This window comes from Carcharodon carcharias, chromosome 18, assembly GCF_017639515.1.
Source record: "Carcharodon carcharias isolate sCarCar2 chromosome 18, sCarCar2.pri, whole genome shotgun sequence".
Classification (NCBI taxonomy): Eukaryota; Metazoa; Chordata; class Chondrichthyes; order Lamniformes; family Lamnidae; genus Carcharodon; species Carcharodon carcharias.
In genome coordinates this window covers 83912404-83928126 of record NC_054484.1, presented here as the reverse complement: position 1 = coordinate 83928126, position 15723 = coordinate 83912404, and the positions used below count along the sequence as shown (strand labels likewise).

Genomic DNA, 15723 nt, shown 5'->3' with positions numbered 1-15723 from the left:
GTGGACCCTGGAAGATGTCAGGGATCTGTGACCGACTGAGGATTTAGGAGTCGTGCACACTCGCTGGAAACTGCGCACACCTGCAGGACATGTTTCTGGTGGTCGCACACCAGCTGCACATTCAGCAATGGAAGCCCTTGCGGTTGATGTAGTTGACCACGTGTTGTGATAGAGATCTGTGCGTCATGGGAGTGCAGTCAATGGTACCCTGCACCTGTGGGAAACCTGAGATCTGGGTGAATCCAATCGCTCTTGCATCCTGGCTGTCCCGGTCCCAGGCGAAATGCACAAAGTTTGTGCCCTCGTGAAGATGGCATCCGTGACCTCATGGATGCATTTGTGGGTGGCAGATTGTGAGACCCCACAGGGGTCACCTGTGGAGCTCTGAAAGGAGCCACTGGCGTAGAAATTGAGCAACTGCGGTCACTTTCAAAGCCACTGGCAGTGGATGCCCTCCATGTCCCCTTGGCGCCAAGTCCTGCAATAAGTGACAGATGTGGGCCACCAGGACCCTAGACATGTGCAGTCACCAGCGACACTGGTTCTCAGTCATCTGCAGGAATGGCAGGCGGTGTCTATAGACGCGGTCCAAGACCCTGGTGGGATGGCCTTTTACTGATTTGTTACTGATGTATTACAGTGAGATTCCCGATGAGTGTTGGCAAGAAACACGGCCCACCATCGGCGGGCTGAGTGGGTGATCGCGACCTGCCTTCTCTCCGTCGTGAAACTGATAGCGCCATATTGTCCGCACACGCCACCTATCACACCCGCTGTCAGCAGGCACGGAAAATTCCACCCAGTGTGTTTAACCATACACAGAATCACATACTCCACTGCCTGTACATATAATCACAATGTACAGTATGCACATACCCCTCCCCCATATACATGTGACACTTGTGTAGAATACAATTGGAAATCCTAGGTTGTAGCTCTCAGATGAGCAAGTATGTTTTAAGTTAATGGACGATTTTGTCACCTATAGCACAGGCTCTGCTTTATGTCTCTGTACAATAGAGGCTGTATTAGACAGCATAAGGATATTTGGGCTCCCAGTAAAACCTACAAAAGTGCCATAATGAGACCAAATTGTGAGGTGGATGGGTGGAGGGTGTGGGTGCAGAAGTGATGTCTTGTTAAAACAAAGTGGAAGCTATAGAAGTCTGCTTCAGACCAGGGGTCATGGCCTTGTTGGGTACTGTCAGTTATTCTGGGTGTTATTACCCTTGTCGCTCTTTTTACCATCCTGATTGCAGCTGAGACTTAGACGCACATACGGTGGAACCCTGAGGCAGAAGCTGCTTTCTGGGCCCTGAGCTAAGTGCTGTGTAATAATCCTGTGCGCTTGGGCCCAGACTTTAGAAAGTAATTTGTGTTGCAATTCTGTGTCCCAGAAGTGGGATTGGGAGCTGTATTCTCTCAAATAGTTAAAAGAGGGGAATGCCCTATGCTTAACCTGAGCAAGAGCTGTTGCCTTGGGAACAGTGGTGCACTATGGGTGGGGCAGGAACGTCTCTCGATTATAGGGGCCTTGACCTTGAAGTACTGCCTAGTGGAGCAGGTTCACTTAGCGTCAGAGTTCCCCGGTCTCACTCCAGCCCTATTGTTTAGAGGTGGAACATTCTGTGGGACTGATCCATGGGGTTGTTGATGCCTTTTCCCAAGAATGCTGCCGGGCTGCAAGCTGTGGGGATAGCAGGTTGATTGAGTGCCTGTGCGTCTGCCACACTATATAATGAACTCCATTTTAACATGCTCAACACTATAAAATCAATAACATTGGTGAAAAGAGAGACATGTTGCCGAGGCTTCTCACCTTACACCCTTCAGGACAAATGTAAGAATGCCGAATTTCAAATGACCAAAACAGAGGAACATCGGACTTAGAAGCAGGAGTGGGCTATTCGGCCCCTCAAGCCTGCTGCACCATTCAATAAGATCATGGCTAGTCTGGTGGGGGTTCTCAACTCCACTTTTCTGTGTCCCCCCCCCCTTAATATTTGACTCCCTTGTCTGTCAAAAATCTGTCTAACTCAGCCTTGAATAAATTCAATTTATCAGACTCCTGCTCTCTGGGGAAGAGAATTCCACACACTAATGACCATCTGAGAGAAAAAAAATTCTCCTCTTCTCCATCTTAAAAGGTGGGTTCTATCTTCCAATTTACAACAGTTTATACTGTGGGAGAAAAGAGTGCTCATTGGTTGGAAAGTTAGTTCTGATTGGTGGATTTCCACAGAGAAAGGGAACAAAGGCTCCGCAAGCTCCCGGATAATTCAAAGAAGGTGCAAGGCTTGAACATGTTCCTTTTGTTTGTAGAGAATGGGTCCCTGTGTATGAATGTATATCCCTTCTACCTTTCTCTAGCCTGTTGCTTTCCCTATGGCAACACATCGGCCAATCAGAGTCGACTTGCCAACCAATCAGCACCCTTTTCTCCTGCAGTATAAATTGTTGTGATTTTTTGAAATTTGCCATTCTTGTGTTTATCCTGATGGGTTCAAGGCAAAAATCTTTGACAAAATGTTTCTTTTTTCAGCAACGTTCTTGTTCTATACTAACAAGCAAGATCAATAACATTTCAATCTTGTGCAAAACGTTTAGCTCTTAAGGAGTAGTTAATGCATGTTAGTACCAACTGCTCAATAGTTAGCATTTAACCCAGCAACCATTTTAAGCCAAATCTTTGATGAATCATATTAACTGTGGGGTTGGGGGTCAGAGGGGTTGTCAATTTAGCTTTCCTAACCATTTATGTTCATTTTCAGAACCCTGTCACAGGACTGCTGCCAGCCAGTATAGATCAGAAAGATGCTTGGGTGCGAGATAATGTCTACAGCATTCTGGCAATATGGGGCCTGGGATTAGCATATCGCAAGAATGCAGACCGAGATGAAGACAAAGCTAAAGCCTATGAACTCGAGCAGGTCAGTGAGAGGCTTTTTTTAAAAATAGAAACAGAGAAGGGCTTTTTCCTTATTTCTGCTTCTTGCTCATAAAAGAAAACTATCCAGCATCTCGTCTTTAGCTACTGAGCGATTTGAAGGAAGCCAATTATATTGGGTAACTGTTCATGTCATTTTCAATCAGTCAGTCAGAAAGTGTCTTGTTAACAAGGTCAAGAAACAGACCTGGTTTTCCACAATCATAATGTACAGGCTCAGTGAGTTATAATTGTAACATCTACTGTAATGTTTAATTACTTGGTTATCGTGCTTTATAAGGCATAATGCAGTTTTCCCTGAGTATTCATAATTCAGCAGGTTTTAACAGAAAACAATTCAATCAAGTTTGGCACTTTTTAGAGTCATTACTGCTACCACCCCGTGGAGATATGGGTTGCTGTTTTTAAATGTTTGTGTTATGCTTTTTAATCAGCTAACTTGAATATTGCTGAAAAGAGAGACACATTACTGAAGCTTTTCATCTTGCACTCATCAGGACAAACACAAGAATGGCAAATTTCAAACTATCACAACAATTTTACTGCGGGAGAAAAGAGTGCTCATTGGTTGGCAAGTTAACTCTGATTGGCTGAGGCTTTGCCATGGAGAAAGCATGGAGGAGGAAATAATAAACTGTCTACGGAACTTGCCTCTGTTAAAGTTTAGGATATTTAAGCTATTGAGATAATAAGTTATTACAGTGAAGATTGAAAAACCATATTTTTATAACAATAACACTTACAGCTGTAATTTATACATAAATGCTTTATTTATCAGTAATTATATCATCTTTTTGCTATCATTTGTTGTTAAGGCAATGACCGTAGGATCAGGAGTAGGCCATTCAGCCCCTTGAGCCTGTACTTTCAGTTAGATCATGGCTTGTCTGTACCTTAATACCATTTACCTGTATTTGCTCCATAACTGTGAGATTGGGATAAACATTTCCATACACCTTGTTTGTAAAAATACTTCCTGCTTTCACTTCCAAATGACCTAGCTCTAATTTTCAGAGGGTTCTGAATGTCTACATAATTTAACCCTTTTAGCCCAGAACTGATTCTGGTGAATCTGCGTTGTATGCCCTGTCGCTTGCTTCTGGCTCCATTACTGACATCAGATAATTTCTCCTCCATTGTGTATTGGAATATGACCTTTTATCTCATGTAAACGTATGATCCAGACCTGAGAAATTCTGAACTGATTATTTGTTTCCACAGAGCGTTGTGAAGTTGATGAGAGGCCTCCTTCAGTGCATGATAAGGCAGGTACGTTATCTTCTTTAGTATAATAAAGTTGGAAATTCAGAAAAAACAACAACAGTGTACTGATAATTATTAACTTGCTTGAGAAGTTTGGCTGATTTTAGTACGCCCCAAACAAGATATTTGATTAAATTAATGAGGAGGAAAGTAAGCATTTATTATTGGCCTGTTCGCTGCTGCAATCCTGGTTTGTTTGCTGCCCCTGTACTTATCAATGAATCCTCTCAAACACATCCCTAGATGCAGTTCTCATTTGAAACATGACTTATCATGTTTAACTAACTTGCGTTTTTTGATGAAGTAACAGAGAGGGTTGATGAGGGTAATGCTGTTGATGTGGTGTACATGGTGTAACGCCAAAAGGCATTAGATAGTTAAGGCGCAAGGGAGCATGGCAATGCTGGATAGCATTTATTTTAATGCAAGGTGTCTTGCGAGTAAGACAGGTGAGTTAAGGGTGTTGATTAGCACATGGGGATATGATATCATTGCTATCACAGAGACATGGTTGAGGGAGGGGGAGGACTGGCAGCTGAATATCCCGAGGTATAGAATCCTCAGGCCTAATTTGGGGAGGGAGGTGGTGGTGTGTGGTGGTGGTGCATGGTGGGATGTAAACGAGGAGATGGTGTTGCAATATTGATCAAAGAGTCAATTACTGCAATAAGGAGGGATGATATCCTAGAAGATTCCTCAAATGAGGCTATGTGGGCAGAACTTAAAAACAAAAAGGGGGCAATCACATTGCTGGTAGTGTACTATAGAGCCCCAAACAGTCAGGGAGAGGTAGAAGGGTAGATATGTGGGCACATCTCAGAGGAGTGTAAAAATAGTAGGGTAACAATGGTTAGGGATTTCAACTTCCCCAATATTAACTGGGAGAGACAATGTGTGAGAGGTTTAAATGGGTGGAATTCTTAAAATGTATCCAGGAGAGCTTTTTAAGCCAGCCCATGGACCTAGTTTTAAGTGGTAGAAGTGTCAGTGGGGGAGCATTTCAGTGATAGTGCCCTCAGTAAGATTTAAGGTAGTTATGGAAAAGGACAAAGATGGACAAAGGTCCTGAATTGGGGAAAGGCCGATTTCAATATGAAATGACAGGATCCAGCTAAAGTGGACCGGGAGCAGCTACTTGTAAGAAAGTCTACATCAGACCAGTGGGAGTCATTCAAAAAGGAAATAGTGAGAATTCAGAGCCAACATGTTCCTGTAAAGGTGAAGGATGGGACCAACAAGTCCAGGGAACCCTGGATGTCAAGGAATGTACAGGATTGGATCAGGAAAAACAGGGAAGCTTATGGCAGATACTGAGGGCTCAAAATAGCGGAAGCCCTGGAGGATTATAGAAAGTGTAGAGGGTTACTTAAAAATTAGGAAAGCGAAGAGGGGGCATGAAAAAACACTGGTGGGTAAAATAAAGGAAAATCCAAAGGTTTTATAAGTATATTAGGGGCAAGCGGATAACCAGGGAAAGAATAGGGCCCATTAGGGACCAAAGTGTCAATCTATGTGAGGAGTCGGAAGACATAGGTGAGGTTTTAAATGAGTTCTTTTTAATTGTATTCACTATAGAGAAGGACAATGTAGGTATTAAAATCAGGGAGGGGGATATACTTGAACAAATTAGCATTGAGAGGGAGGAGGTATTAGTGGTTTTAACAGGCTTAAAAGTGGATAAATCCCCAGGCCCAGATGAGATGTATTCCAGGCTGCTATGTGAGGCAAGGAAGGAGATTGCAGGGGCTCTGACACTAATTTTCAAATCCTCTCTGGCCACAGGAGAGGTGCCAGAGGACTGGAGGACACCTAATGTGGCACCATTATTCAAGAAGGGTAGTAGGGATAAACCAGGGAACTATAGGTCACTGAGCCTAACATCAGTGGTAGAGAAACTTTTGGAAAAATTCCTAAAAGACAGAATTAAACTCCACTTGGAGAGGCAAGGATTAATCAAAGATAGTCAGCATGGCTTTGTCAGGGGGAGATCATGTCTAACAATGGACATGAGGAGGTTGCAGATGGCTATAGATAAGTTGAGTGAGTGGGCAAAGATCTGGCAAATGGAGTTTAATGTGGGAAAATATGAAGTTGTTCACTTTGGCAGGAAGAACGAGGATGGTTCCAGGGATGAGGAACTTCAGTTAAGAAGATAGATTGGAGAAGCTGAGACTATTTTCCTTGGAGAAGAGAGGGTTGAGAGTAGATTTGGTAGAGGTGTTCAAAATCCTGAGGGATCTAGACAGAGTAGATAGGGAGAAACTGTTCCCATTCATGAAAGGATCGAGAACCAGAGGGCACAGACTTAAGGTAATTGGCAAAAGAACCAATGGAGACATACGAAAAAATTGTTTTACGCAGCAAGTGGTTAGGATCTGGAATGCAGTGCTGGAGAGCGTGGTGGAGGCAGGTTCGGTTGTGGCTTTCAGAGGGAATTGAGTAGGCAACCAAAGTTACAAGACAGAAGTGCAGTGTTATGAGGAAAGAGCAGGGAGTGGGGTGAGTAACTCATAAAGGACACAATGGGCTGAATGGACTCCTTCTGTGCTGTAACCATTCTGTTATCCTAAATGCAGTAAAGGCACTCAAACCAACAGAACCTCACAGGTATTTTTTCACTTTGGGACCCTTCCAGGGATTGGTTGGAAATGTTTGGTACTGACAAGGAGGTAGGGAGGGGAACATTAAGCAGGAAGCCCAACTTGTAACGAAACACATTTCAAATATAGATTGCTGCAAGCTCCTGCTGAGGAATACCACAATGGAATGATAAACACAGTGACATAGTATGAAATGCCAGAAATTATACAGCATATTCTTAATCTAGACCAAGCACTCGGTGAAAGCAGGCACTTGATGCTTCCTCACAGAAAGCATCAGAGGGAAGCTTCCTGACCTATCCTCTCATATCTCCCAAGGCCAACACAAGAAGAACATTGGTGAAGTCTCAGGCCATGTCTCCTGCTCAGTGGGAGGATGTGGGGGACCCAGGGGGAGGTACAGTGGGAAGTAAATGAAACTTTCCCCTATTGTGAGTTACTAACTTCCCTGCTTGAAGTCCTCAGCCAGTTGGTTAATATTTTAACTGTAATGTGACAAAATTCTTTATTTACAGCAGATACTTTGGTACATTTGATAAAAAGGCATAAACCGACAGGAGAAAAAGTTACTGTAGACTGTCCGTATGGGGCTTAAATAGAAGAAAGCTACATGTGCAGAACATTTTAATGTATAATTGCACACCTGTAAAGCACCTTTAGGATGTTTTACCACATTAAAGGGGAGATGATAGCATTGTGGTGATATCACTGGGCTGGTAATCCAGAGGCCCAGGCTAATATTCTGGGGACATGGGTTCAAATCCCACCATGGCAGCTGATGAAATTTAAATTCAGTTAATACATCTAGAATATAAAGCTAGTCTCAGTAATGGTGACCATGAAACTATCATCAATTGTCTTAAAAACCCCTTACAGATAGGAAATCTGCCATCCTTACCCGGTCTGGCTTATATATGCCTCCAGATCCACAGCAATGTGGTTGACTCTTAACTGCCCTCTGCTATGGCCTAGCAAGCCATATAGTTTGAGGGCAATTAGGGATGGGCAACAATGCTGGCTTTGTCAACGATGCCCACATCCCATGAAAGAATTTTTAAAAGTTGCTATGTAAATACAGATTGTTGTTGTATTACTAGTGTTAGGAATGAAGAGGAAATCTAAAATGATGTGTAATGTAAGATAGCAATTTCTGTATTCAACAAATAGTTGTTTGGTAGTACAGAGCTTGAGTATTGCTAAAAAAAAAAGACACGTCGAAGCTTTTCGTCTTCCACTCATCAGGACATTTGCAAGAATACCAAATGTAAAAGGAACAACAATTTATACTTCATGAGAAGAGAGTGCTGATTAGTTGGCAAGTGGCAATGCCTCTACCAATCAGTGTCCACTTGCCAAGTATAAATTGTTGTTCCTTTTTCATTTGGTATTCTTGAGAATGTCCTGATGAGTGGAAGATGAAAAGTTTTGATGTGTCTTTTTTCAGTGATATTTAATAAATCCATCAGTCACCAGGACAATCACAGCTGTGATTTATTTGAATCTAGGTGGAAAAAGTTGAAAAGTTTAAACGAACTCAAAGCACAAAGGACTCTCTCCATGCCAAATACAACACCTCCACATGTGCTACAGTGGTTGGTGACGATGAGTGGGGCCATCTCCAGGTGGATGCTACTTCCCTCTATCTGTTATTTTTGGCCCAAATGACAGCCTCGGGTAAGGAAGATTCTGTTTAGAAGAAGCTTATATTTATTGTTTTGTAATGTCTAAAATTCTTTTCACCAATTGTCCTGGTCCCCTGCTACTAACATATTTTGTTGTATGGAATCTGTAGGCGTGAATGGGACAGTTTAATGTGCAGCCTGTCTGTGAATACTCGGTTCATAAGATACATTCTGCATATCCATTTTCCTGGCTACATTGTCTTTAACAGTAATTAAGCACGGTACTCATTTTGATAACCTGTTGCAATTGGCAGGGTGAGGCCCAATCATAGTCAATAAAAAGAAGGAGCTTGCATTTATATAGCGCCTTTCACAACCTCAGGGCATCCCAAAGCACTCTCTGGCCACTGAAATACTTTTGACGTATGGTCACTGTTGTAACAGGGCAGCCAATTTGTGCAAAACAAATCTCACAAACAGCAATGTGAAAATGACCAGGTAATCTGTTTTTTGTGATGTCGATTGAGGGATAAATATTGGCCAGGACACCGAGGAGAACTCCCCCGCCCTTGGTTTGTGCCTCCAAACTAACTGGACGGTTAAGATGTTAATTAGAGGTTACATTTGAGGGTGATATTGTGAAAAAAAGCTGTCTAACACATTGTGTTATGCACAGGAAGAGCGCTGGACAGTAGGTCACAAGAAGAAGAGCAGGTAGCGAAATGGAAGCAGCAAAATTCCACAATATCAGCTTCGAATTCCAATGAGGAGACAACCAAACAGCTGAAGTAGCACAAGGACTTCAGGGGGTGGTGGGCAAGGCTGGTGCTGTGCAGTTCATAACTGAGGAGAGCTGTGGAAAACAAGGTCATTAGAGTGGACATGGCAGGTTTACAGTTGAAGCACTCCAAACTCCTGCCCTGCAGGAAATGACAGGGCAGAGGGACTGATGGTAACATGATCAGATGTAGCTGCATTCCTGAACTGAGGTGCAGGGACAAAGGGACGGTGCCCTGACAACTCAAGCTGTCAACATTCACACCACACACAGTGGTTGGTAGTAATAGGCTGCACAGTATTTGTACATTTGTGCACTGTAGTTATTTGTTATTGCTTAGGCTGAAGCTTGAAGGAACTAGATATAAAATTACAGGAGTGGATTGTTTAGTCACAGTTAAATTGCTTGATTGGCGCTCCATTCACAAACATTCACTTCCTCCACCACTGACACACAGTAGCAGCAGTGTGTACCATCTATTAGATGCACTGCAGAAATTCACCAAAGCTCCTTAGACAGCACCTTCCAAACCCACGACCACTACCATTTAGAAGGACAAGGGCAGCAGACACATGGGAACACCACCACCTGGAAGTTTCCCTCCAAGTCATCCACCATCCTGACTTGGAAATATATCGCTATTCCTCCACTGTCGCTGGGTCAAAATTCTGGAACTCCCTCCCTAACAGCAATGTGGGTGTACCTACACCACACGGACTGCAGCGGTTCAAGAAGGCAGCTCACCACCACCTTCTCAAGGGCAACTAGGGATAGGCAATGAATGTTGGCTCAGCCAGCAATGCCCACATGCCATGAATGAATAAAAAAAAATTGATAATATAGCTGTCACTGTGCTACGAGTTGGATGGTATATTGAATTAAAGCTTTATCTGTGTAACATGGATGACTTACAGTTATCAAGAAAAGAAGCTGAGCATTTTCCAATTTTGCTATCTGTGGTGCATTATGGGTGTATCCTGGCAGGACAAAATCACAGTATTCCCCTCAACAACGTAGCTCACAGGTTTGTCAGCACTCATCAAACAGAGGAAGCTTGTTGGCATGTCTACAGGATGGAAAATGGTTGCATATGCAAGGACTTTCTGTGTGGTGAGATAGCCAGAGCCAGTGTCCAAGGCTCTGCTTCAAGGATGCTCGCAAACATGACATAACAGCCTTAAACATCGACTATCGCACCTGGGGTCAGTAGCTGGTGAACGGTGGAAATGGCGACACCTCCTGTGGGCTGGCTTGCACCACCATGATGACCACAGTTTGGCAACGGCCACCAACACCAAAAACAACCACCCATCATGTGCGGCACTTGTGGCAGAACCCGCCTCTCAAGGATTGGCCTCTTCAGCCATCAGCAAAAGTGTGCCAAGTGAGGAGACCCCATCTGAAACGGATTGCTTGTTGCATGTTCATCAGCTCTTGTAAATGGAGGGATGCTGCGCACGTGTTGGGAGGTGTGAAAAGTTATCAGGACAGCTTGTGGAATGTTGGTCTTTGCCTCGAGGAGGTCTGGAACACAAAGGCATGCTTCAGCTCTACAGAGTCTTTGTCTGAGCACATCTAGAGTAACTAACTATGTTCAGTTCTGGACCCTACCTCAGGAAGGATCTGGTGGAGATGCAGTGTAGAATTATCAGAACAATGAAAAAGATAGATCTTGAGGGTAGTTTGCATTAACATGGCTTGCATTCTCTTGAGTTTAGCAGGCTGAGGGGTGATCTAAATGTTGCTTAAATGTTTAAAATGATAAAATAATTCAGTAACCCAGACCCACAGCAATGTGGGTGGCTCTTACCTGCTACCTGCAATGGCTGAGCCAGTACTCAGTTCAGGGACAATTAGGGATAAGCAACAAATATTGGCCTTGCCAGCAATGCCCACATCCCATGAATGAAAACTTAAAATTAGTCAGGGTTACAGAGAAACAGTTTCTACTGGCAGGGGGATTAAGCACAATTTTAAAAAGCGAGTTAAGCTGTTCAGGAGTGAGACCAGGAAACAATTCTGCACTCAAAGGTTAGTGGAAACCTCTAGCTCCCTCCCTGAAAATGCTGAGGATAATGGGCCAACTGGTTTTTGGTATCTCTGACTATCATGGGATTTGGAGCTAAGGCTGGTGAACGCAGTTACAGTACAGATCAGCAATGATTGAATTGAGTTGAAGGTCAGGCTTGAGGGGCTGAATGGCCTGCTCTTGTTCCTATGTGCTGTGGCTAGAGAGAATCTGTACCAGATACTTCCCTGCACTGCAGGAGTGATGACCCTTCATTGGCTGCGAAGAACATTGAGGCACCATGAGTTTGTGAAAGCACTATATCAATGCAGGTTTATTCTTTTTGTGATTGTCCTACCATTCCATTTTGTCTGTTGTTCTGTTGCTGTGTAAATTAAATGATAAAATGCCATTTAAAATCTCTGCCCCGTAGAAAAGATGATAATGACCATACGCAAATTGTTCCACTGCTGTAAACTGACTCCAGTTCCTTGTCTCCTTTTGCTCTGCGTTCCATCATCACCCCATAATATTTACATTTTAAACTGTGAAAACAGAGCTCTCCCGTCAGACATGTGATCGCATTCTGGAACATTTGCCTTCCACCTTTACTATGGCTCTGTAAAATAAGCATAAACTGTGCATGTTGCTTAGGAATTTTAAAAAATTTTATTTATTCACGAGATGTGGGCGTCGCTGGCTAGGCCAACATTTATTGCCCATCCCTAATTGGTAGCTAAAAGGTTCAAAGAGGCGGCTCACCACCACCTTCTCAAGGGCAATTAGGGGTGGGCAATAAATGCTGGCCCAGCCAACGACGCCCAAATCCCATGAATGAGTAAAAAAAAATTCTCTTGAGAAGGTGGTGGTGAGCTGCTTTCTTGAACCGCTGCAGTCCATGTGGTGTAGGTACACCCACTGTGCTGTTAGGGAGGGAGTTCCAGGATTTTGACCCAGTGACAGTGAAGGAACAGCGATATATTTCCAAGTCAGGATGGTGAGTGGCTTGGAGGGAAACTTCCAGGTGGTGGTGTTCCCATGTACCTACTACCCTTGTCCTTCTAGATGGTAGCAGTTGTTGTTTGGAAGGGGCTGTTGAAGGAGCCTTGGTGAGTTCATGCAGTGCATCTTGCAGATGGTACACACTGCTGCTACTGTGTGCTGGTGGTGGAGCGAGTGAATGTTTGTGGATGGGGTACCAATCAAGCGGGCTGCTTTGTCCTGGATGGTGTTGAGCTTCTTGAGTGTTGTTGGAGCTGCACTCATCCAGGCACGTGGGGAGTTTTCCATCATACTCCTGACTTGTGCCTTGTAGATGGTGGACAGGCTTTGGGGAGTCAGGAGGTGAGTTACTTGCCACAGGATTCCTAGCCTCTGACCTGCTCTTGTAGCCACAGTATTTATATAGCTAGTCCAGTTCAGTTTCTGGTCAATCCAGAATGTTGATAGTAGGGGATTCAGTGACAGGAATGCTGTTGAATGTCAAGGGGTAATGGTCAGATTCTCTTTTGTTGGAGATGGCCATTGCCTGGCACTTGTGTGGCACAAATGTAACTTGCCACTTGTCAGTGCAAACCTGAATGTTGTCCAGGTCTTGCTGCATTTGGACATGGGCTGCTTCAGTATCTGAGGAGTCATGAATGTTACTGAGCATTGTGAATTTGCATTAATTGAGTCTTTTATGCTTCATAGGGTTACGTATCATTTTCACCCTTGATGAAGTATCGTTTATACAGAACCTGGTATTTTACATCGAAGCTGCCTATAAAGTTGCTGTGAGTATTTGTACATAGTAAGATTGGAAACACAAATAGCCAAGAGAATTCAAGCTGCCTTCCTTCCCTTGTTGCTATTTGGAAACAACCTGTCCAGTAATGGCTGAGTTGTCAACGGTATGTACTGAGGGAAAGTGAACCACGTGGACTAGCAAGATGTCAGCTTGCTGCTGATCTGACCTGAGGATGGGGAAACTGGCCCTAGAATTCACCCTCTGGGCTTGGGGAAGAGACAACCGATTGCCTTCCAGTGTGTCCACTAGAAAGATAGGCTTGTGAGAATGTTATCTGACTCGAGACTGGCATTTCTCACTGCCCATTCCCCCTCCCTCGCCTGTCCATTGGTTGAACAGAATGCTGACACTCACTGTCCAGACTCGACAGAAATCCATACCTCATGGAGAGACGGGTAGAAACTAAAACGAAAATTTTAAATGAATTGAAGAAAACACCTCGGGCGAGTGTGAAGGGCAGTCCATGATTGTTAGAATTGTGACCAATACCATGTTGCAGCTTGTACAAGGATCTACCCTCAGACTCCTCCAACTTTTTATCTTGATACTTCCCCTCAGCAACATCACCCCAAAACAGTGTCTTATTTCACGTTGGGGTTTTTATGCCTATCTCATTGCCTCCTCTCTTGGCCCCTCCCTTGCCCCTGAATTGTCACACTGCTAGGTCTATATCCAGTATTGTTTGAGCAGGTGTTTCCTCCAGTGAAACACTGCACAGAACAAAGCCATTGCCTGAGTCCCCATCACAGTCTCTGTTCTCCTCGTTTGTCCCTGTTTGAGGTTCAACCAGACCATTTATCACCTTGCCACCCTATTTGACCCTGAGCTGAACCCCTGACCCCATTATAATAAAACCAGAAAATGCTGGAGAGAGCAACAGAGTTAATGTTTCAAGTCTGTATGACTCTTCTTGAGTTCTGAGGGAGAGTCATGCACACTTGAAACGTTAGCTCTGTTTCTCCCTGTACAGGTGCTGCCGGACCTGCTGAGCTTTCCCAACATTGTTTTTATTTCAGACTTCCAGCATCTGCTTTTATCCTGACCCCATATCCTGTCCATCACCACTTGGCAGTAACATCGCTCATCCCCCCCATCCCTGACACAATCCCTCTGCTGCTGAAACCCTCATCCATGTTTTTGTTACCTCCAGCCTTTGCTTATTCCAAAACTGTCCAGCCTGCTATCTCATATTTCACCTCCCACACAGGGGAGACGATGGTGTGGTGGTAATGTCACTGGACCAGTAATCCAGAGCTCCAGGCTAATGTCCACAGCAGCTTAGAGGTGGGACTTTCTCCCAGTTGGAGGTGGAAGTCTCATCCTGAGCCAATTAATGGCGCGATGGCTGTAAAATAGTCTCAAGGAGTCCCAGCCAGACGAAGTTAGACTAAGGAATCGCGGCCATGGATCCTGGGGAATTGGATCGGGGATTCCTGGCCACATGGAGTCCACTTGGGGATTCCCGGCCACGGGGAATCAGATCGGGGATTCCTGGCCACACGGAGTCCACTCGGGGATTCCCGGCCATGGGAAATCGAATCAGGGATTCCCGGCATACGGAGCTGGCTCAGGCGTTCCCAGCTGCGGGAATCAGGCTTGCCCCCAATAGGGGCAGGGTCACTATCTCAGGTAAATCCTGGCCCTGGTTTTTTACCAGGTTTTTGGTCACTTATCCTAAATGTCTCATTCTTTGGTTTGGTATCAGGTTTTTTTTTGTCTGAAGAACTCACCTGTAAAACGCTCTGGGATGGTTTACCCTGTTAAAGGGATTTACAACTACTCTTTCAAAATCCCAACTTACCCCATTTGCCACAACATTTCTGCAGTTACTGATCAGCTCAACTGCACTCTCACTCCACCTTCGATCCCTTGGTCCCCAGTAAAACCATGACTCTCTCTCACCCTGGCCGTTACCCAGGTACGGCCCTCCTCCACTTGCTTAAGCACAGCGTACACGGACTTGAACAGATGTGGTGGACAATTGGTTTGACCATTCCTGGCTGGATCACATAAAACACCCTAGGATCCTTCTCCCTTCTGCCAAAACTGTGCACTGTTCTAGGATCATCCTGGGTTGTAAAGATAACCTCAGGCATCTTCTTGCAGCTGCAATCGTCGTCTTAAGCCCCGCTCCCCTGTCCTCTCCACCCTCATCTCCAACAACAAGTGCCAGGAGTTCATGAACTTCTTTGTCAATAAGTTTGAGATCATCCAATCAGCTGCCTCTGCTCTTGCCCCCCTTCCACTAGCCCACCTGGACACTGAAGCTTCCCCCACTGCCTGAGCCCTGAGCTCACATTTTCTCCAGTTTCTCTATCTCCCTCATGCCCTCTCTGTGCTCATCTTGTCCATGAGACTCACCTCCTGTTCCCTCGATCCTATTCCCACTAAACTCCTGTCATCCAGCTCCTCCCCTGCCGTGGTGTCCATTTTAGCTGATATTGTGAACAGTAATCTCTCCTTCTGCAGTTGTCCCTCTCTCCTTTAAATCTGCCATCATCACCCCCTCCTCACAAAACCCACCCTTGACCCCACCATTGTTGAAAACAACCCCTCATCTCTCACCTCCCACCTCCCTTTCCTCTCCAAAGTCCTTGAATGTATTGTCACCTCCCAAATCTGTGCCCATTTTTCCCAGAACTCCCAAGTCTGACTCCCTCCAATTGGGTTCCCGCTCCTGCCACAGTACAGAAACATCCTCTGTGACTGTGACAGG

At 44.6% G+C, this 15723-nt stretch overlaps 1 protein-coding gene across 8 annotated transcripts in view; it reads left to right on the top strand.

The window, feature by feature from the left end:
- LOC121290772 (phosphorylase b kinase regulatory subunit alpha, liver isoform-like) overlaps nt 1-15723 on the top strand; it is a 164364-nt gene that overhangs the window by 18843 nt on the left and 129798 nt on the right. For 6 of the 8 annotated variants that reach the window (XM_041211669.1, XM_041211672.1, XM_041211671.1 and 3 more), the window contains exons 3-6: nt 2772-2930; nt 4169-4216; nt 8316-8484; nt 12911-12993. In XM_041211669.1, coding sequence (XP_041067603.1) covers nt 2772-2930; nt 4169-4216; nt 8316-8484; nt 12911-12993 — 459 coding nt within the window. Of the gene's footprint in view, nt 1-2771; nt 2931-4168; nt 4217-7202; nt 7242-8315; nt 8485-12910; nt 12994-15723 lie in introns of those variants that run through there. The other 2 variants (XM_041211673.1, XM_041211674.1) reach the window with 2 other exon arrangements.